Source organism: Mastomys coucha, unplaced genomic scaffold, assembly GCF_008632895.1.
Source record: "Mastomys coucha isolate ucsf_1 unplaced genomic scaffold, UCSF_Mcou_1 pScaffold14, whole genome shotgun sequence".
Taxonomy (NCBI): Eukaryota; Metazoa; Chordata; class Mammalia; order Rodentia; family Muridae; genus Mastomys; species Mastomys coucha.
The window spans coordinates 23,053,821-23,077,330 of record NW_022196896.1 but is presented as its reverse complement, the minus strand read 5'-3'; the positions used below and the strand labels follow the sequence as shown (position 1 = coordinate 23,077,330).

General features: G+C 41.1%; 1 protein-coding gene and 1 pseudogene across 2 annotated transcripts in view; both read left to right on the top strand.

Moving 5' to 3' along the window:
* The window catches only part of LOC116088958, a 179,357-nt pseudogene extending 171,703 nt beyond the window's left edge, over positions 1 to 7,654 (top strand).
* A 7,884-nt stretch (positions 7,655 to 15,538) lies between these two features.
* Runx1t1 (RUNX1 partner transcriptional co-repressor 1) overlaps positions 15,539 to 23,510 on the top strand; it is a 154,548-nt gene continuing 146,576 nt past the window's right edge. Inside the window, exon 1 of one of the 2 annotated variants that reach the window (XM_031366578.1) lies at positions 15,539 to 16,015. In XM_031366578.1, coding sequence (XP_031222438.1) covers positions 15,988 to 16,015 — 28 coding nt within the window. In that variant the 5' untranslated portion in view covers positions 15,539 to 15,987. The remainder of the gene's footprint in view (positions 16,016 to 23,510) is intronic. The other variant, XM_031366574.1, reaches the window with a different exon arrangement.

Below are 23,510 nucleotides of genomic sequence, written 5' to 3'. Positions count from 1 at the left end.
GGAGGAGACTGAGTTTGGCTTTTGTTCAAGTTAGGGTTTATTTACAAGAAAAGGCTCAGGCTTTAGCTGATTGCTTCTGTATGTTCTTACACCACAGCGTAGACGTTATCATCTTCCACACGTGAAATACTGTATTGGGTGCTTTTATTCTAAGATCCTGTCCCTTTCCCCCCTGAATGACTAGATACAGAAATGGTGTCTGGAATAGAAATAAAGAGTGGGAGTCTCGTTCAGCGCAGTAGGCTTTTGTGAGGAATATCATTGTAACTGAACTGGAAGGAAATGCTTCAGGTTAAATCAATGGTTCTTAAGCTTTCTGGGATGATGACTCCCTAAGAAAATCTAACGACCTTCAATGCTTCCCTCCCAAGAAGTCACAAGGAAACTTATATACTCTTGATTGTACACATAAATTCCAGGAGTTTATGAATTTTAAGCACATATAAAGACATATAACATGGCAAAGAAACCTGGTTTAAGACTCCAGAACTGTACCTTAAGTCATTTTGTTATTGTTTAGTTGTGATTGTAGTGTAGTAGTTAGTTCTGATAAGAAAGGAAATTATTCCATACATATCTGTTTTAAATACTTCTCCCCACGACACAAAGAACCAGCACTGCTGATGGTAATCTTTTTCAAACAACATGTGAATCTCAGATCTTGATCATTTTAAAGCCAATGTTACTCAAGTTAATAGCAATTTTTCTTCCTGTTTGTGACTAAAAATAATTCTCTGCCACTATATGCACACACCCCACATTGTATGCTTAGCAAGGATTTCCTTTGGCTTGCTAGAGAGTAAATTAATTATAGAGAAGAATGACGAGGGTGCTGGTACTAGACCCAGTGCAGTTGGGAACTGCAGGGACCAGAGAGTCAGAGAGCTAAAATCTCTACTTTCCCATCTGATGTCTAGTTAAATTTGAAAGAGAAGACAATTTGGACTTCAGTTCTTTCACCTAAATGTGAGTAACAGTCATTACCTTGTGTTTAGCATTGCCATGCACTGGTTCCTGTGTTAAGCCCTGCTCACGCCCTGTAATTTCCATGACCTTATAGAGTTATTTCAGATATAAGGGAGATTACCTGAGGAACAGAACATTACATCATTGCCTATGGTCATACTAACAGCTGGTTGAGGCAGACTTTGAACTACGGCAACTGAGAAAAAAAAAGTCTTGCTCTAACCACTAGAATTCAGCAACTGTCTATCTCTATATTCTGTTATAATAAATAACTAATGTGTGTGCAAAGATATGCCTAGCACAATGGCAAATGCCTATAAGTCTAGCACACACAAGAGGCTGAAACAGAAGGATTGAGAGTTGGAAGGTAGCCTGGGCAACATAGGAGACTCTGACTCAAGTGCCTGAAAAGACATATCTCAAAATATGATGCAAATTAACGCCTGCTATTGCCCTAAAGTTATCTCAGTCTGGGTCTATCAACACTTCTTCATGGATTAAGATTGGCTTATCAGGCTCCACCCATCTCGAGTATCTATAAGCAGTTAATGGTTGCTGGAGGCAGGGCTCATATTCTTCTGTACTGAAGCCACTGGAAAGTTGCCTTTGCTCAAGAAAATAATTTCCACCTATGTCAATGCAGGCAATCTTAAAACAGTTGTTCACCAAAACTAAACAAAGCAAAACAACAACAACAATCAAATGTGGAAATACAGGGGTGGGGCATCTCATTGAGATGAAAAATTAATGCAGAGGGAGAGGAAGAAGACAAGAGAACAGTGTGTGTGGGGGGGGGGATTATCTAATGCTTCTCTGTGTGTGCACGTGTATGTATATTTGTTTGTGTATGTGTATGCATATGTGGATGTGTGTATGAACTTGTGAACAAATTAGTAAATAAAATTTTTAAAAAGAAATCTTGGTCTCTGTGCCAATGACTATGTTAAACAAAATTACCTATTTTGGTTTGCTAAATTTCAGGTCAACCTTATAGCTGTCTTTAGTTATCTTGGATGTATACCTCATCTATTATTTGAAGAGTAAAATATTTGATGACATTTATACCATAAAAGCACATTCTAATGAGTCCAAAACCACAATAGTAAGAAATGCACACAAGTGCTTTGGGAAAGTCCATGTCATTACAGAATTAGGTCTGCCAAAGAGGCATTGTGGCAAACCAGTGTTAACTGGAGAAGTCCTTATTTTGCTACCCTGCTGTTAAGCAGTTTAGGAGACCGGACATCTTGTAACATAGCACTGAAACTCTAAGAATAAAGGTTAGTAGTAGCACATGTCACTAATTGCAGCATTCGCTCAAGAAGCAGAGGCATGCCAGTCTCTGAATTAGAGGCCAGCCTGATCTGCATAGAGAGTTCCAGGATGGGAGCCAGGACTACAGAGTGAGTAGTCCTAAAAAAGGAAAGACAAACAGAAAGATGGAAGAAAGGAAGGGAGGGATGGAGGGAAGGAGGAAGGAAGGGAGGGAGGGAAGAAGGAAGGAAGAGAAAGAAGTATGCATATTTTACTTGATTATTGGTTGAGGAGGGTTAGCAGTTGTGTTTTATAAAAATAAAAAGAGAAAGAATATGTTTGGTGGATGTCTAGTCAAGTGTAGGGGAAGGGTGTGGCTCTTTGGGCCCATGCTAGGGCATCCCTTCCTGCTGAGGGTCCAGCCAGAAGGTGTAGTATAGGATTATTTATTCAGAGCATGGGGAGAGGAGTTGAGAGGGTAGTAGAGACAGAGAAAGGCAGAGAGGGAGAGAAAGTAGAGTAGAGGCCAGCCATAAGCACCTGGAAAGAGGGTGAGGGGAATTGGGAGAGATGGGGAGCAGGAGCAAGAAGGCAAGAGAGAGAGGAGGGGGGAGTAGCCCCTCTTATAGTGAGTCAGGCAAACCTGGCTGTTGCCCAGTAGCTGTGGGGTGGAGCCTAGACAAAATGCTATCATTAGGTACTGTGAATTTCATTTCTTTGATCTGTAATATAGCAACTTTGGATTTCAAATGTTAGCTTCTGCTGATACCCTCCGCAAAAACAAGAGAAAAAAAAAGAGACAAAAGTAAAAGATTTGTTGACAGTCTCTAATTGTGAAGAAAAATGAAAAGATTATGAACTCCAGAATCCCATAAGGAAACAATTCGGTAGGCTCCCCTTTGTAATTCCAGCACTCTGGAGCTGGAGGCAAGGAGATTCTGCATTCAAGGAGAACTCAAGCTACATAGTGAGGCAGTGTTTCAGGAAATCAAAAAAGTGTCATGAAATTCAACCCCATTATCGTTTAGTCAGTTAATAACCATGGTAAGTCCATTGCACCAGCTGGCTTAATGGAAGCATTGACTGGGGCTCAGGCGCTAGCACACTGATGTTGGTTTTGTGGCAATGAAAACAACTGAAAAAAGAAAGTGTGATTCAGTGAGACCCAGACCACGGCTGAGACCAAGGTGGCATGGGTGGCAGGAGGCCCACAACAATGGAGGGTCATTGATCTCCAAGGAAAGTTTCTTCTAAGAAGCGAACAATAGAAAAGTAAAGTTGTTCGTATCATATTGGTATTATATACTGCCTTGGTGACAGCCAGATAAAAACACATATAAACATGGAAGCTGCTGCACTCTGAAACTAATGATGCCCAACTACTGAGACACTTCAGATTTCCCCTGCGAGAAATCTTCTTTTTTCTGAATCAAAGTTAGGCTTTCTGTTGATTTGGTACTGGGTTCTGGTTTTGTTTTGTTGCCGTGACTGAAAGTGCTGGAGATTGAATCCAGGGCCCCAAGACATTCCAGGTAGGTGCTCTGCGCTTGGGCCACATCCCCATCTCTCTAAGTTTTCATCAGCCAAAGACCAGAATAATGCTTGCCCCTTGTACTTTCAACACTAATGGGCTCAGATGTGATATAAAGAGGAAGAATCTTAAAGTCTGTGAAGTGTTATTCCGATGGAGGAGACCCTGTTCCCAGCCTGACTCAGCCATGTACTCTGAATTGTACCATAAAGGCTCGTGGCAGGCCAGAGACACAGGGAAGGTCTCAGAGATTATTTATAGCAATTGTGCTACTTTACAGACTCAGAAATTAATACCTGAGGTCTCGCGGCTGGTCAGCCCTTGAAGAGAACTGTTCATGCTTCAATGGTCTCTAGTGGGGAAGAGCTGTGTCCATAGTGAGTGTCACAGTTACCAGGAAAGGTGTTTAAAACATAAAGCAAACATAAAATGGGGACCCAGATCTTGCAGATTTTGATTTCATAAGTCTGAAAGGAAGCCAGCAAATCTATATTTTCTAAGTAAATCAATTGCCATCGTAACTTAAGTTACTGGCTCGAAAGGAAATTGAATTGTGGGTTGCTTTAGTTGCTCTAAAAAAAAAAGAAAAACTAAGGATATTACTCAAAGGAAAATTGTTTTTGAATGACAGCTCTTTCTACTGAGAGCAACGGTAGGCCAGCCCTCTACTCATCTTTCTCTAAAAAGCTTACTAATAGTTGGTGTGTATTTAGCCAATTGACAGATTATGTGTGAAATCTATAACTAAACAGTTAATCTTTTTTAAAAAATTGATTTCTAAGTACTAATACATACAATTGCAAATGCTGGATAACATTTCTGAACATGATGGTGCCTGCACCTTTGTTTTCCTGGGAAGAGCACTTTATGTGAAGCCGTAATACAGGAAAATGAGTGCACTGTTGCTTCAAGGGAAAATAACGCTGCTGTCATGGTGGAGAAGGATGCAAAGGGAAAGAGGGATTCTATTTAAAGAATATTTAATTCTATTTAAAGCCATGGAGGGTCTACAGTGCTCAAGATCCATCGGCACACAGAGTTAGGGAGTGAGATCAGCTCCAGACTTTGGGGAACCAATGACCTGCCCCGAGGTCAATGATGACCTCAGAACCCTCTAAGCTTTTGTCCCCTGTAGAGGACAAGCAAGGGGGTAATAACAGAAGTAAGAAAGCTCTTTCTGGAAGTGATGTGTTTTGAAGGGTAGTCTCCCTCCCACTGAGTTAGAGCACAGCTAACCTTAACCTTAACCTGGTGGGATGGGAACTCTGGCTTCCCTGCGGAAGGGTGGCTGTGGTGGCTACAGTAAAGACTAGACATACATTTGCTGTTACAGTCTATTAGCTTGTCTTGAGAAATCTCTGGGAAGACAAGTTGACCTTTGGTTCTCCTTTTTGATACTAAGAGCAGTTTTTCAAATTCCACTCAGGGGGCCTCTCCATTTAAAGGGGGACACCCTGTGTGCTGGGTACCAAGCATGGTACTGGAAGTCCCTAGTCCCAAAGCTCCAGAGGCTAAGACAGTAAGATCATGAGTTTGAGGCCAGCCTTTTCCTACAAATAATTAACAACAGAAAAGAGGTTGCAAACATCAGGTGAAGTGGCTCACATTTCTGTAATCTCAGCTGAGAAAGGAGGATCAAAATGGGATGGGAGACTGGCCTGGAATATATATATATATATATATATATATATATATATATATATATATATATATATATATCAAGGACCAAGCTAGCAAGGGTTATCTTAAAATAAATAGGGAAAGAAAGAAGAAAGAAAGAAAGAAAGAAAGAAAGAAAGAAAGAAAGAAAGAGAGAGAGAGAAATAAAGAAAGAGTAAGCAAAAATAAGAACAAAATCCTCCAGCAAAGGCCCTCTGTTGATTGGTTGATTGGTTGGTTTATTGGTGACAGAATCTCGTTTATGTAGCTGCGGCTAGCTGTGACCTCTGGTTCACACTTTTGAAGCTTCTCAAGTGCTACAGACCTAAGACGCCACACCTAACTTTGCTTCCAGTCTTTGCCCCTAATCTATCAACCTATGTCCTCATTCCCTCACAGGCCTGAACTGACAGGGACTGACCACCAAGTAAGCTGTGAAGGGGATTCTATTATTCTTTGAAAGTCAGAGATAAGCTCACAAGTTAACTTTTTAATCTTTGAGCATGGTGAGGGTTCCAAATTGGTTTCTTTCTTGGCTCCTTGAAAAAGTTCTCCAGCAGCTGTTTACTGTAATGTCTTGAAGGAAAAACATTTTCACTCATCAGGGAAAGAGTGAAACAGGTCATCCGGCCATCCCTCTGGCAGCCATCTCGGATCCAACCTACCCAAAGAAGAACTTTGAGATAGATGACCTTTAAGCGCTCTCAAACAGCTTAGGCAGGTTAGGGAGCCAGTGGGATCACCTGGGCAGGACAGAAGGCAGCAAGCACGGAGACCACTCCAGGATCTCGACAACTCCTTCCCAAGTTCTGGCAGATTCCTTGGCTCCAGATCTTAAGATCTCTGACTCCACAGAGTACACTAGGGCCTCATTCAAGGCCTGTGCTTCTTTGCCATCTGATTCCAAGGAAGCTTGTCTTAGAATCAGACCTCAGTTGCTTCAAGCTGGTCTGCTCTTCAGTTTACCCTGAAATGTTTAAGAGAGAAACATGATTTTCATTGGTGTTTTTCTCCCCCAGCACCCAGAGATTTGAGTGAAGCCTTCTGCAGGGGCAGGGTAAAAGCTAGAGACACTCTGAAATTGACCTAGATTAGTGCTAACCCAGACCACTGGGGTTTAAATGTTACTTGCTCATTTTACACAGGGAAGCTTGATACTAGTTAAGCCAAACCTGGCTTCAGTTTCCTGGGGTACAATAGTTCCTCTCCAACTACTAATTTTTTGGAATGAACTAGTTAATACTTAGTAAACACTGCTTAGAATAGAACATAGCACATAGCATGAGTCTCGATGAGAGGCAGCACTCACTGCATTGACCCGCAATGGCATCCTTTCAGCAAGGCAGTGGGATACAGTTTGAGTGAATTCCGGTGGAGTAAGGTGGAAGATTGCAGGCGACCAAAATAATTTAAGAGAGGAAATACTACAGCGATCACCAGAGTGAATGGAGTATGAACTGCTTGTTTTCCCATAAAAATACTTAACCAACATACACAGAGATAGCATCAGTACTCTGTAGCTGAGGCAGGAGGATTGCCTCAAGTTCAAGACCCTATCTCAACACAAAAGCAAAAAAAACGACTAAGAGTCTTACTTTGTGAAATAAGGTAGAACCAGAATAGGAAATATCACCATCCCCTCAATGGAGTTCCCTAGGGCCTGTTGATATATGGAATGGAGATCAGATGTAATGTTACATATAGGATTCCATACACACACGTGAGTGCGCACACAGACACACACACATATGGTAAGTAAACCTGGTCACATAACTTGGGTACATCTTTATTCTTTGAGCCTGCAGCAAGTTAGTACATTGGCTCATACTTTTTATATAAAATGCCTAAGAGCTGCAATCAATGACTGACTATCACTCATGGCATCCATTTAAAAAAAAAAAAAAAGACTGCTATTTTCAAAAATTCTCTGACAAAACTGTGTTTCAAAAACTAAAAATCTAAAACTACATTAACAGACAAAAGGGGGCTTTAATTGGGTACCTATCAGGCTCTACTATCTAAATGAATTTTCTACTCTATTAAAATAACAATGATTTAAACCCCAAAGCAGACTCTGCCCAGCTGTTTACCCTGCCACCCTAAGTAAGCCTGTAAGATAGCTGGAGCTTTTGTTAGGCGTCTGTTACTGAGCTTAATTTGCCTTTGTTCTTTTTAGAAATCTTGCCGCACAAAGAACAGGGATGCTTTGAATCATCTTTGCAACACAGTCTCATACCTGTGTGAAGAAATGTCTTATGCTGAAGGGTATACATGGATGGAACTCGGGATGTTAAGGGGTTGGGGGGAAACTGGAATACCACAAAGCTCTGGGGGAATTATGGAATATTTATGAAACTATGTGATGCATTTTTGAAATGCAGATGTCTCTGGAGCTGGAAATGTAATCAGAGGAATGAAAACTGTCTTTAATAAATCTTCTTAATTAAAATCTATTGTTCAGGAAAAAAATATAAATCCTCCTCCAGTATTAGAAATGAGGTAACAAGAGGTGGCAAAGCCTAGATCCAACAGAGTGCAGCAAGGGTGCTGATTATGGGCCCTGGATACAGTACTCTTCTTAAAACTAAATAAGCAGCATTGTGGTAAATGGAACATAATTCATTTTCCATTATGGCATGCAACAATGTAAAAGTATCTGGGTTTGTAGAACAAATACATACACACACACACACACACACACACACACACACACACATACACATATATATGTATACATATACATATATGTATATACATATACATATGTATATACATACATATACTATATATGTATATACATATGTATATATGTACATGTGTGTGTGTATATATATATCCAATCACACATGAAAAGAGAGTATGCTACAACCCTTGACCTATCATGCAAACTTACTTTGTTTTCAATGCAAGGCTGTGTTCAAAGGACCAAGGAACCATAGAGAAGAAGTAAAACCTGGCCTAGCCATCCTCTCAATATTCAAATCTGTCTGAGAACCAACTAGAAGGCTTAAGAATGGAAATGCCTACATAACTGCATTTATGAAAAAAGACAAATGTCCCACTTCCGTTTATTCTTCTCTTGTCATTAGTTTTAACGTCACTGTGGCTTTGAGTTAAGCCGGTGTTTTGTGGCACAATTGTCCTAACATATTGATGGGTGGAAGAAAGCTCCTTCTGTAAGTAGGCTAGCTGAGGCAGCCAGAGGCTGAGCCTTCTCTTAAGCAGTCAAGGGAACATAAGCTCTGACGAGGATCCTGGTCTTACCACTTCTAGGACTGGAGCTCTGTGGTCTTGTACAAGGAAGTTATGATAAACTGCAGAACTTGAAATCATCAATATATAATGCCTTTCCTTGCTTGCACACTGCAGGTGGCAGATATCTCTAGTCACACATCCAGCAAATAGAGTCTCATGGGCCCCTTAAAGAGGAATCACAAGTGACCTAACCGTTCTGCCGACATGGCCCATGCAGGGTTCAACTTTTGAAGAGCTTCCAGTTTTTCTTTTGCTTTTTGCTGTTATTGTTTTGTTTGTTTGTTTTGTTTTGTTTCTAATCCCCCAGTACTGTTTAGATACACAGCTTTGTGAATTCTCATTTTATTACTGTCTGACAATAGACCTCCATGCTCAATTGTAGGTGCCTGGACAACAGTGGGGAGGTTAAGAGCCTTGTCATAGTTGCAGAGTTGTCTGTGGCATTCTGGGGATTTTATGTGTACAAAAATCCAGTAGGCCTTTGTACAAACTGTAAACACATAAAGGAGAAGTAGACTTTTTTCAATGTCTCCCACAACTAATGAGCCTTGCTTCTGGTATGTGGACTAGCTCATTGGCACATACCCACATGCAGATGCACACATACTTATACATAATTAAAATAATTTCTAAAATTTCTACTTTCCTTGAGGTATCTGAACACTACAAAAAGTATGTAATATAGATATCTTGTTAAAATATCATGTAGAAATATTTGTTTGAAAATAAAATTTTGAGCTAGATGTAGTGGTTTGTACCTATGACCTCAACACATTTTTTTAAATGAATATGGAAGGCACATTTTGTTCCATAAATATCTTTTTTCCCTCTAGAAAATATGATGAATCAAAATTTTCTATTTTGTAGAATATGTTTTTACTCAAGGGGTCTGGGTCAAATGGCAGGTTTGAAAGGTTTACTGAATGGATGTGATTCTGTGTATAATTGGTGTGTGATTTTATTGGTTCTTAACCTGAAGGGCAAAATGACTAAAGGATTGTCTAAAAGACAACAGATGATATCTGGGGGAGAAACTCAGAAAGAAGACCTCGCTGATAGAGGTGTCCATTCTATGTTGCCTTATAGTTGGACAATCAATCTTGAGTTGGGTATTGGTCCTGCTGTGGGGGAAAGTTCAGAAGAGGTAAGGACTGTATAACACAACTTCACCCTGAACCCGATTAACAGCAAGCCTATATTTGCTACAGATTTGTTGGACAAAAAAAAAAAAAACCCTTCTCCTTCTACTGCCGAGCTGTGAGCCAGTTGGCTGGGGCTTTCATTCCAGAGGAGGATGCACTATAGCATTCTGTGTTGAAACAGTCTTAGTGGGTGGTACGGCTTCAGGAGGCGCCATGCTCTATGCTGTCCATAGATTGTTTTAGAGAATTAGGGGAAATGAGCTGACTAAAATATTGTTGTCTGTGCATCTTTCAAAGGGTAGAGCCAATGCAGATCCACATATGCTGTCTTGAATTATGATAACTAAAGTAGTAGGTTACAAATATAACTGATTATTAAGTATCAACATGTTTAGATCATACCATTGTGTAAGTTATCAATGGTATAGTAACTCTTTTTAAAGATTTATTTTGTTTTTTTATTTATGTGTGTGAATCAGTTTATGTGGCTGCCTAGGGAGTTCAGAGGTGTTAAATCCCTTGGAGGTGAAGTTACAGGCATTTGTAAGCTATCTGATGTGGGTGCTGGGAGCAAACTGGACCACAGTCCTCTGACAAGAGCCGTAAGGCTTTAAACTGCTGAGCCATCTCTCCATCCCCAGCATCATAATAATTAAATGAAAGAAGGAGAGTGCACTGTTGACAAATTAAACAGCTTGTCAGTCTTTGCTGACCAGAGATGTTTGGACTAAACGCATGTTTCAATTACTGAAGGAGAGGAGAAAGAAAGACTTGTTTCATTCCCAGGGTCTAACTGGGATGAAGTTGAGGTTTAGCATATTTTTAAAACATGTCTAGATTGAAGAACATGACTCAGTTTACAGGGTGAAAGTTTAAAATAGTTTGTTAATTTATCTACAAGAATGTTAGGCTTAACATTAGCCTTAGTTAAGACATGATCAGGATGTATATATCTGCATATATGTGTGCGATATACATCAAATCCATCACATCAGAAAACACTGACGCACATACATAAATGACACAGATGACCTTCCCACATTTTATTCATTTAAAAGCTCAGTAGTATCAAAACTCTGAGCATTCTTAATATTGAGTCAAAAAGAAAATTATATGGGTAGTATTTGCCACATATAAAACAGATCATCTGAATAGAAATGTTTTAAGCTTTCCTCCTTCTTTCAAAAGTATTTATTCAGCACCTACTATGTGCAAGATACTGTGCAGTGAACAAAACAAAGAGATTTGTCTTTGTATGATTAGAGTACCATGATACACACTTAGTTAATTGTATGGACAGTGCAACCACCAGTTTAAAATCTATGATGAAAGATGGTACAAACTAAGTAAAGCATATGGCATGTGGGAACTTCAGTGGAAATGTCCCATGATTTTATTATACCTTATATTATTTTAAAAGGCAGGTTTCCAATGGGGCTGAGAAATAGTTTAAGTGAGCAACATGAATACATATTTCATTTACTATTATTATTAGATGTGACTCAGCTCTAAAAGGCCATAGAAGCTAATTGCTAGATCATACAAGGTTACATGTGTAAACATTTAATATGTATGTTAAGTATAGGTGTGTGTTTTTGTATGCACGCACACGTGTGTGTGGTCCACATTGGGCGAAAAATGCAGTGATGTAGCAGGTCACGTGAAACATTTCAGTGTTTAAATGGCAAGACTTTTTTTGAGTCAGAGTGTCACTATGTCACCCTGGCTGACCTAGAGCTCAGTCCATAGAGCAGGCTATCTTTGAGCTCATGGAGCTTTGTGGAAACCTCCCTCCCCCAACATGGGATGAGAGGTCTGCAGGGCCATGCCCAACAAACACCTCCTCTTTAAGGAAACACCAATCAGACTTATTCTGGACAACTCTTCAAAACTCAGGATCTTTGTTTTAGAAAATGAAAAAAAAAATAATTGGAATTTTGTAAGTTTGGTGTTTGTAATATGCGGTAGTTTTAAGTTAGTGTAGAGAAATATACATGACTACACTGATACATTGGGTCATAATAATTAAACTCATTGTCTACAGCAGCTATAGCAGGTTGAAATGGTTATTTTTATTTGATGGGGTGATGAGAACCAACCATTTGCTGATTTGTGTGACTTCTGCATTTCCAAATTATAAAATTTCTTAGGTTAAAAATTTCTAAAACATCTAAGGTACTTTTACTCAACAGTGTACCTATACTTTTTATATGGCTCAACTGTTTTGGAATAAAATAAACCACCTCTGATCTTATTCTCTTTTCCATCATATCTAAAATAAAACATGAAAGAGTTATATAACACAATTACCAAGATTTGGAATGAAATTTGTCCATAGAGAGCCCCAAAAGCAAATTTCATGAAATGCTCCAACAGAAACAGAGAAAACTGTGAGTCGTGGGTGAGTGTAGATTTATGAAAACGTAATTACGGTTTGCCATTCTTCATGTTTATCATATTCTATTTTTCACAATTGCAACAATAAATATTTTTTGTTAGGAAGAACCAATGTGGTGATTACAGATTTTCGTCAACCCAGGCAAACAGGAGGACTTTCTCGAGGAATAGAAAAAAAATCACAGCTTGGAAGTCATTTAAACTTTAAGATCTGTAAGAAGGAATTTTAAAAGTGTTAATTAAATACTTGTTAACATTCTGTATAGAAATTCCTTTTTTTGTGAGAGGTGAATCACAAATCTCTAGAGAAGGTAATAAGCTCTCCTCAGAAGTTTGCATCGAAAGCCATGCTTTTTTAGGGCTAGTTTAAGGGAAAACAAAAATAGGTAATATTTTTGAAAAAAAAAAATAGACCTGTAAATAGAAAGAACTCAGTACTTTTGTAACAATGAAAATTTAAAGGTGTAAAAAACAAATCTCCAATAGAAGAAATGTGTCCGCAAAGTTGTCTTTTTTGTCTTTTCAGTTCAGCAAATTATGGTATGGTTTGTTTGTTGATCTAATGGCTTTGCAGTGAAAGGCAGGTATCTGTTTTTCTGAGTAACTTCCTCCTAAGTTTTTAGTGTTGTATTGTTGTTTTTGTTTTTGCTTAGCAAGCTAGTGTCAAACTTACAGAAACCTGATCTTTCTGCTCCTATTCTGATAGGAGGAGGGCTTATTCCTCCCTGTCTCCTTAGATTGGCTGGAAAGAATGTATTGTGTTTTGGATAGTGTGTCATGTGCGCACCTCCATGGCAGGGCTAAAGTAGCCAATTATATTATAGACTTACTCTGGTTTCATCTGATTCCTCCACTCCCCTACAGCCTTACCCAGCTGCTGCTCTCTTTGGGGCACCTACTATGTCTGATTTTCTATGTCAGAGTTCACCATCAGCTCATGCTCCAGCTGCCTCTGTAGTTAACTCTCTGCTACAGATAGAGGAATTAGGAAGTAATTTGAGGATAAACACCCTAAAGAATGATATCTTTATATTTTAAAGAATTCAAGTCCTTTAAGGAGGAGGCAAGTAGGATTAAAGACTGACTATTCAGACTCATTCTCTTCCCCCATCAGCTCGGGGGTGTAGTGCTTCAGTTTCTGTTAGTAGAATTACAAAACAAAACCAAAACAAAACAAAACAAAAAACAAACCAAAAACCAAAACCAAAAAACCCAACAACCCTTAGATTTAATGATACAGTCTGATAGAAACCCAACTCAAATAGAGGACTTTTTCTTTAAAAAGTATACAATAACCAATCCTTAAAAAAAAAAAAAAACAAATCCATAACTGGTTAAGAAGTATTCAATAATCAATCTTTAAAAAAAAAAAAACATAGCTGGCCAAAAGGATGATCCTGTAATATCCATGGAAACCCATAGAACATAATTTGTGTGTTATAAATATGATCTGATTCCTTGCAAGTGACATTTCTTTGATTTAGAAGTTCAAAGTTTCTAATATAATTTCATATCTACACAGGCATAATTTATGAGAAGAAAAAAATATGCCATAATTTATATTTTATCCCTACCCCTGCTCATATATTTTATATATATTATGCAAAATTATTGAATTTATTTTCATTTTAAATTTTAAAATGCAACATAAGGACTTACATTATTTTACAAGAATCATTTCTGAGTAACACACCACTTTATTAATTTTAACTAAGGATTAGTGTATAATTCTAGAATCCAAACAACTCATTTTTATCTTGGACAGAAAAGAATGCAGGTAACAGGACACCAGCTTATCAATATGTTTTTTGGTTCCCTTAGGAATACATAGTAAGCTCTGATATGAACTACACTAACATGTACATGAAATTTTATATTTTAAAATTATTAATGCTGTTAAGCTCTGTAAGTGTGGCAGGAAAAAAAAACAACCTCCTAATGTAGAAATTACTATAGACTATATACCTTGATAAAATGGGGGAGATTTATGTGAAGAACATCATACTATCAAATACTAAGACAGTGTTATAATTCATTAGACAAATGTCCCAAGGAGAGGGCAGAATGTACAATGAGTGTTTTCTGAAAATGAATTGCTAAAAATGAGTAAGGTCTGCAAAGATTTCAGCACTGGCAGCCCAGCTGGGTGGGGCGGGGGCTTCTGCCTACTGTTAAATATTTGAAACACCACTTTAAAAAATAAAGCCATGAATGTCTTATCAGTTCTTATGGCATCAGGCTGACTCTTACTTCTATGCATTTCCTCCTCTTTACAAAGATGAGATTTTAAAACATGCTCACAGGACATTTTACACTGATTTAGACCAGTTCGAGAAAATATGGTTCAGTGTAGGATTTCAAACTGTTCCACTAAATACAATAACATTTGCAGCCGTGGCACCGTTCCATAATAATTTTAAAAGATTTCATTTTACTTATCATAGCAAGCCATTATCTGATCATATTTGACCTACATATTAATATTTTCATTACCATTCAAAGCCCATTTTTGCTCTGTACAAATTGTCAGCACTCTTCACAGAGATGTTATTTATTTATTCTGGAAATATCTGGAATTCTTTCACCCTACGTTTTCCTTAGGGACTTCGTTCCTTCCTCTAAAGTATTGATATTAATATCTGGAGGAAGGGAGCATATTCAATAAAAAAATAAAAAACGAGGGAGAGAAAGAGGTCCCTGTTAATGGTATACTACAGGAGAAATAGAAAAACAAAGGGGGGAAAAGAAATGATAATTGTTTTCTCTAAGGCTATTATCTAATGCGAAAGCAAATAGTCAGTCTGTAAATCAGCTAACAGAAGGGGATTAGAGAGATCTGAGAGTGGCTTGATTTCTAGCAGAGCTGTCTCTGCAGCCAGTGATGAGACACAGACAGGGGAGCTAGGAGCGCTCCAGATGGCCAGGGAAAGTGGTCGTCTTGGGTTACTGCAGGGCACTGGGGCCGCAAACACGTCCCGAGCCTGGGAGAGCATCCTTAGGGAGCCAGCCCCAAGTCCAGCCCAGACCAGAGAGGGCGAGGCCAGGGAGCCAGGCCTCCGGCCCGCCAGCGCAACCCTGCGAGCCGGGTCTGTCCATTGTTAACATATACTTGACCCCCCGTGACCCCCTGCATGACACAGATGTCTTCCACCTCCACCACCCGCCTAGCTTCCCTACCCCCACCCCCACCCCCCGCACCTGGTCGCGGCCACGCCGCCGCCTCCCTCCCGAGAGCAGCCGCGGCGCCCCCGGGTGCGGGCGCGCGCCGCAGCCGACCTGGTGCGGGCGTTGTGGGCGCTGTGCGCTGCGCGCGGCGCTTCTGCTCCCCGGCGGACGCCCGGACGCCCTGCAGATAAATGCAGTCGCCTTCCTCGAGAGCGAGCGAGGGCGGGCGAGGCGGACGCAGACGCCGCCTGTGACAGTGGCAATCCCCTGCGCCCTACATCACATTTGTCTGCCACAGCAGCAACAACAGAGAGGAGCAGAGGGAGGGAGCGAGGCGGGAGGAGGGGGAGCTGAGCTCGGCGCGCGCCGGGCTCCGCGTCGCAGCCTGCGTCTGCCTGGCGTCCGCCACCCCGGGCTCTTCGCCCCGCGGCTCGCTGCGCGAGGCGGCTGCCGGCGATCGGCAAAACAAGGCGGTCGGTGTCCGGGCGAGCGAGTGTGGGTGAGTGGCCGCGGACATTCTGGCATCGCGAGGGAAGCGGCGCCGCGCCCTGGTCCTCTGGCCCCGCCGGCCCGCACTGACCGGAGGAAGTTTTATTTGCAGCTGGGAGCCCGCGGCGGATGGTGGGACTCTCCAGCCCTGTGCATTGTAAGTGCCAACCGACGAGCTGGGTCGGCGGGCGGGCTGGAGAGCGGGTGGCTGGGACCGGCCTCGGGCTGGTACTCTTAATTACTATGCCGATGACCGTCAGCATCGTTTGGATTAATTGGACCGAGAGGCTCTAGGCTCTAGGCTCTGAACTTGACGCTCAACTAGAGTAGGACTGCGTAGCAGGGCAAAGAGCATCGAGGTTTCTGAAGTCTGCGATGACACTGAACTTCGTGGACCAAATAAGACAGCATTTCCCTCCGTTTTTGTTTTAGATTCTCTGCACTCTCTTTTATTTTATTTTATTTTCATCAAAGGAGAACAGAAAGATAAGCATGTCTCCTTCGACTACAAAACTGGTCAATGGGTCCACGATGTGTTTTGCAGGTGGCTCCACACCCGCATCGTGGTTCTCTCTCTCTCTCTCTCTCTCTCTCTCTCTCTCTCTCTCTCTCTCTCTCTCTCTCTCTCTCTAAACTGCAAGCGAAAGGTTTGTTTTCATGGTGGACACCTTAGTCCTAGGAGCAAGAGGAAGAATCCTTACTTGAGTCTGGGCTACATTTTGGGTAGGAGTCCCATTAGCTGCACCCTGGCGCTGTGCGACCCGCCTGACAACTTTCTCTCACTGGGGCATTTGGGGTGCTTTGATGGGAAACCTCACAAGGATGATCAGGCGGCTTTTCTGAGCCAAGCCTCCCGCCGGAGGCAAGTCCCGAACTTGATAGCCCGGGATACCTGGGTAGCATCGCCTCCACCATGCTTCAGTGCCCCGCTGGCCCAGCCGCGGTGGCCTACTAGGGTGTTCCCAACACAGTCCAGACCGGGTGACGCCTGCCTGTTCCTAGCCTAGAGCGCAACGTAGTGCCCAGTAGCTCCCGCCAGGAGAAATCTAAACCCGAGCTGAGCTGCAGCCGGAGAATTTCTTACGTTTTCCAGAAATCCCTCAGGGGAAGTAACTGGGGCTAGCGCATTCCCCGGGCCCCGCCGTTTACTATCCTCTGGACGAATCTAGAAAGAAAGTCCAGGTTGGTTGGCATGTCTACACCCTCTCCTCGGATGGACCTTGTCCTTACCGGAATGATTTAAGCAAAACAAACAAACAAACAAAAAACGGTTTAAGTCCGCATACGCACTTAAATCCAGTTTTTGAAACTATTTTTTTCCTTTATTCCTTTAAGGTCAGTTAAGCTTTGGAAAAGTTTTGAGTGTTATGATTCCGGGCAGTAGGATGTGAACCAGGACTGTTACTAAAAATAGCTACCATCCCTCCTCCTCTTCCCACTAAAGGCTTTTAACAGCTCGGAGGATTTGGCCAGAGTCTTAGAGTCCTGGGCCCTCCTAGCTCCTTTGCAAAGGGTAGCAGGGCAGTCTTTTGAATTTAGCTTTCCTTCAGGATTGGGCATCACAAATCCCAGCGTGCCCCAGCATGACTGGTGCCTCTTGGGAAAATGCGAAGAAAGAAGCTTTAAAGGAATTATGTAGTATTCCCTGGGAAGAGACCCTGAAGAACAGCCAGAGAGTGAGGACCAGGGGAGCTGGAGAGGCCACTCCAGACCAACTTCATGTGCTTGATGTAACTCTGAGCCCTCTTGAATTTTTAACTTCGCTTCCCTTAATTAATCTGCCCAAGGCCTGTGTATAAATGGCTGTCCACAGCTGCTGTAAATTGATTTATCTCCCGATAAAGGTCGGGTTGCTGACCAATGCATCCTTTATACCTTCTGTGGGAGCTAAAATGTGTTTTACAGGCTTCCCTCCCTCCTAGCCTCCTTTTCAACATCTGTACCATTTTAAGTACCCTCCGTGGCTCTTATTATCATCCCCCTTCTTATAGACCAGAAGAAGAGCTGGGTCTATGCCCAGGAAGTCCACACTCCCCAGAATACAGATTGAGCAACTTCGCTATGATGAACGGTTTGTTAGCGTGTGTATGTGGGGGGGGGGGCATCGTTAGTTTATTGCAGCACTTTGCCTTGACCACGCAAAGTCTTCTCTGTGTCCGACTTCCTTGCTCTCACAAATCCTTAGAAAGGACCAGCACATACCATGGTTTCGCAAGCCTTGGTGGCCTCAGTTTGGGTGTTTGGAATGTGTCTAAACAAAAACATATCCCCAATGCTTTATTTCTCCATATCAGTTCTTAAAATGTTGTCTAGTTTTAGCACGGTGGTGGCTGTCAACAAAGAGAAAGGTGTGATTTCATTTTTCTCTTTACTACTATTTTTGAAAGAGAGGGCCAATAGTCTCACATGTTGTTAACTAGAATCTCAGCTTGTTCCAGATTTTTATTTATTTTATTTTATTTTTTTAAATTTTCCAACCAGGATAAGTGTTAGACAGTTGAACTCTTCCCTTATCAAATGTATTTCACACTTGATATTTTATTAACTTATTCTTTGAAAAGACAGAATTCTAACCAAATTACCAAGAAATCATTCTTGACACACAGAAATTGGATTTTAACTAAGCCCATGCTACGAGAAGAACTTCATGAACTTCATATTAAAAACATTTGTTTAACCATTATTTAGAGACCGTGTAGACCATGTAGACCGCAGCCCCATTTATTCGAAAAACTAGATACTGTGTGGGAGAATTTCAGTATGCAGTTTTTGCTAGTTCTTATCTAATAAAAGCAGTAGAGAGGACACCTGGTTTCTCTCTCTCTCTCTCTCTCTCTCTCTCTCTCTCTCTCTCTCTCTCTCTCTTTCTCTTTCATATTTAGACAACTGAATCATTGCAAAAGTCTTTGAAATGGCATTTTTCTTTGTTGACTAAGTCTCTTTCACCCACCAATACCTGCTAATGACTTGATTATTGAACTAGTCTTTGCAAGGACCTTCCTAATAAGAGTATTCTACCTTCAGTGCAGTGGAAGCTGTCCTGTTCAATGACAACTTCCTGGAAATATCAGGAGAGCCACCCTTTGAGTTACAGAGGACTAAGTGCTTTGTAATACTTCCCCAATCCTTTTCGGAAAGAAGGGGAACAGAGCTTTGGTGTTAGTATCAGTGAAGAGATTTCCCATCGAGGTGTTAGCCTAAATATTTTGGGTAAACTCTTTATAAATTGTAAAGAACCTCACAAATGTCAGGTGCAGTTATAATTTATTTTATTGTAAAATAGAGGCTTAGCTACCCTCCTTCTTTTTTAAACATTGAAAAGGGATCACGAGAAAAAAATGCCTCCATTAAGAATGCTGGTCAGTGGTTGTCAGTTTAGGACATTCTTCACTGTCAAATCCTGTTTCTCACTTCTTTGATATGAACATCAGCTGACAGGCACTGAATGCAAAGCCTTCTTCATTGAGGTTTTATGCAGGCAACATAGCCCCTCATAGCAAAGCAGTCTGAAAAATTGGCACCTGCACAATTTGCATGTGAAAAAAACCAAGTCAGTTGCATTTTGCTGGAGTCTATTACTGTAAGTTATGTAAGAGGGAAAGGCTTTTTGTTTGCTGCTGTTTGGGCATTTAAAGGTTCTTTATTCTATGGATACCTTATTCATCATATTGTGACCTTTGGTCTTTATTGATAGCAGAAGCAGGGAGAATTGAGCTTTTGTTTTATAGAAGTTATTTGCTATGGAATGGGGCCATTTTAATCCACATGCTTACAAAAGTCATTTAGATTCAGTTAAAAGTTTAAAATGTGGCTTGGAAGGTTTTGAGAGTAATCTATTAAAAGTTAAGCAAATGTGTACAATTGGACTGACAGCAGTATCACTTGACAACAGTCTAGGATTTTAATAGTTATAGACTTCAGTACCAACTCAAAACCCTCAGGAATATAGACAAACATTTCAAACTTCTAAACTTGGGGTGGGGTACAGTTTCTCCTCATTTTACTTGTTAAACTGTTTGTCACCTGTATGACCGTTCCAAAATTATATCTGACCCTCTTTATATAAACCAGCAAGTAAATGTGAAATCAGCTACAAAAACCTTTGTGAACCTCAGACTATTTTCCATCAAGGGGGACATTTTATCCAGTGTAAGCTATTTAGTATTATCTAAAGAGACACCTTCCAACTTTACCTTTTTACAGCCATTAATATAAGAGTTCCTAAATTATGTTTAAAGAACAGTGAACATTTTATTAAAGCAAACATTAGTTCAGTTTAATGGAGGTAATTGTAAATGATAAGAGAGAGCAGGTTATCTCTGTGTTGTTTAAACAGAGGGAACTACTCTGCACCATTTCCAGCAGCCATCTGTAGGAAAGAAGGGGTTGCACCTGTCTGTCCACACTAATTATAGATTAAGGCCAAAAAGAAATGAAATTCAAGGAGGTTTTCAGCTAATGAAATCCATACTGTCTTTATTGTAAATGTGTTCTATGTAAAGAGGATGGTGGTTGAGTTGTGAGTAGATAAATTGCTATGTAGCTGCTAGGCGCTTGGTTTTGGAGCACACTTCTGCTGCATTAACCTTTGATATTAAACAAAAAAATAAAGACGGTAACTTGGACATGGGTGGTAGCCTTTGTTTGGCATGCATAGTTGCAAGGTAGTGAGCTGCAGCTCAGAAATGTGCAATAAAGCAGCTTAAACGCTAGAAATGGTTCCCTATTCTGAAATGCAGATGAAGGGAGATCCTGTGTTAACTTATGCATAGAAAGAGGGTTTTTTATTATTTTTTTGTAAATTAGAAAGCGTCTTTCCTTTTTCTTCACTTTCAGCTTCACATCCATGAGAAATTAAAGCAAAATGAGTGAAGAATACATCCTCCAATGAAAGGTCACATGAATGTCTACCACATCTGTTTATAGTAATTATGAACATAATTAACATAAGAATTACAAATGAAATAATGACAAGCTGAGCACTGAGATATTATGCCATAATGGTCATATGTTGGAATTCTCACATTATAGCACACTAGACTTCACATACTCAAAGAAAGAAAGAAAATGCTAGATTTTTATCTGAGTTAATGTTTCAAAACTTATCTGCCTGGGGCAGATGGACTTCTTGCTTTTACAAGAAGGTAACCCATTATTAAGAAAAGAACTCATTGAAATGAAAATTTCGATTGAGCTCGGTTGTTGTCTGTAATTATAGGTACCACTTTCTGTTGGGTACTCAGTCAGTGATAATAATTCTATACTATGTTGCTTTGGTTGTTGTTTTTGATTTTCTTGAAACAAGATCTCATTCTGTGGTCCAGGCTGGCCTAGAACTTACTAGTGACTCTCAGGCTGCCTTGGAACTCATAGTGGTCCTTCTGCATCAGTCTCCTGAGTGCTAAGTGGGGGAGAGGGGATCGATACACTGAGCTTGTTTTTTTGTTTGTTTGTTGTGTTGTGTTTTGTTTTTGTTTTAATGGAAAGCTTTGGAACAAAATACTTGGTTTCGAAGCCTCATGGAACCATAAGGTAGTACACAGAGTGGTTGGTAGAAACACTGGACTTTCACAAAACAAGAACATCTGGACTTCAGCTGATCTGTAGTTTTCTTTGTGCCTAGTCTTTGGTATACCTTTTAGAGAAAAATATATGTTTGGAGGTTAAAAGCGGTAATTAGAGCTTTTTAATTTTATTTTTTGCATGTATTAATTTTATAAAAATAACAGGTTTCATTGTTACATTTCTGTGCATATGTATCTAGTGCATTTTCCTTAGGACATTGTAACAGACCATGTAATGGGGGCAAAAATTCAGTGAGCCTTTGTGTGTTGATTTTTCTCCCCTTTCCTGAGTTGCATTGGGTGTCAAGGTATATATACTTTGTATACAGTCTGTGCCCAAAATCATGTAGCTGCAGTGGCTGCTGCTGGCTAGTGTGAGCACAGTTTTCTGTCATAGTGAGAGAAAAGGCAAAGGATGCCTTTTACAAGAGTCAAGAGGATATTCTGAAAATCTATTATTAAATTTAAAACATGGAGGAATGACAGTTTCCCGTTCAGAGCTCCCTTGCCTCTGTCATGTAGCCTGCCAAGTGGTTTACTTCCTGCCCCAGGACCCTTCTCTAACTACTGAACCTGGTCACTTTTTGAAGATTTATGGAGAAATATCACCTTGTCTTGTGCAGTGATACTGCCAGGCTTTCCACATTATTGGATTACTGGAGGATTGTAGCAGGACTCCTTTTATCTGGCATTTATTCTATGACAAGATTTTCACACATGCCCTTCCCCCAGCATGCCCAGCTTTCTTCACTTTGTGTTACCTATCAAATTTCCCTTGATTCTTTTCTTGGGGTGGGAGCATGAATGTGTGTGCGTGAGTGTGTGTGTGTGTGTGTGTGTGTGTGTACATGCGCGTGTGCATGTGTGTGTGTGTGTGGGAGGGGTCCATTGCACATCAGACCTGTTTTATTGTTTTTTAAAACTAGGTGGTTTGCAAGGTACTTGATGAAACAAAGCCCTTCTTAAAATATGCCTCCTGCTCTTCTCTTTCTCAACTGCCTGCTCCCCTCCATCCCCACTCCTGCCCCATTTTGTTGCCTTCTACTGACTTTTCATGTATAAACTATTTCATGGCCCCAAGTTTAACAGCAGTTGTGGCTGCAGTGTGCCATGCCATTCTGTGGTTTATTGAACTAGTCTCAATAGTGCAGGGAAGGTTTCTTAACCAAGCTTCAGGGCCTAGGAACACAATACAGCCAAACATCCCCCTCCCCTCAAAGAGAAGACCTCCCTTACTGCATTATCTGCACTCCATTAAGGACCTGATCAGATGTTCAGATTGTCTGATGGGTGCATTTAAAAGTGAAAAGGGGCTCCCTAGGGACTACTCAGGTGTATCCCCCCACCCCCTGACCCTGCTGGGGTGGAGGAGGATGAACTCTGGCCGGCTGGCAGAGCATTAGCCCCTGCTTGTTCTGATTGATTCTCAGGCTCTGGGTGGGTGAAGAGCTGTGAGGCAGCTCAAGCCAAGATTGATTGCCTCAATTTCGAATTCCCACCTCCCAAACAGACTCTCAGATGTACGCAGGAGGAAGCTCCTAGCCCAACAGGACTTCTGGAGGTGGCGCAGGTGTCTGAGTCACCTGTAGCCACCAATCACAAGTGGTCCTCCTTATCACTATGATGCTGGCTGCCCTGCATCTTGGCTAGGACTCACTCAAAGCCTGAAGAGGGCGGGGCGGGGAGAGGGCTTGTATCTCTGTATCTCCCTTGTGTGGGGGTGAATGGGGTCTGGGTTTTAGTATAGGGTTTAGTACACGGAAAGAGACAGCTCCCAAGAGAGGTAGTCCTGGCAGACTGCAGGACTATTGTGTCAGCACAGTAGATTTGTTTTGCAAATTATGTGTCTTAGGATGGAGGTGAGGTGCTGAAGGTGTCATTGTCAAAACCACCAAGAGAGAGCTCTTGATCCCACTGACCTTGACAGAACCTCTAAGTGTTAGTGGAGCCACAGGGCTAGCAAATCCAAATATTTGGGAGGTGGGGCTGATTCAGGGGCACGGGTTACCCTGCAGCCTTGATTGCCTCCACCTCCCAGCCTCTCTGGGTAGCTGCACTCTCGCTTTGACCCCATCCCAAGCAGATCCC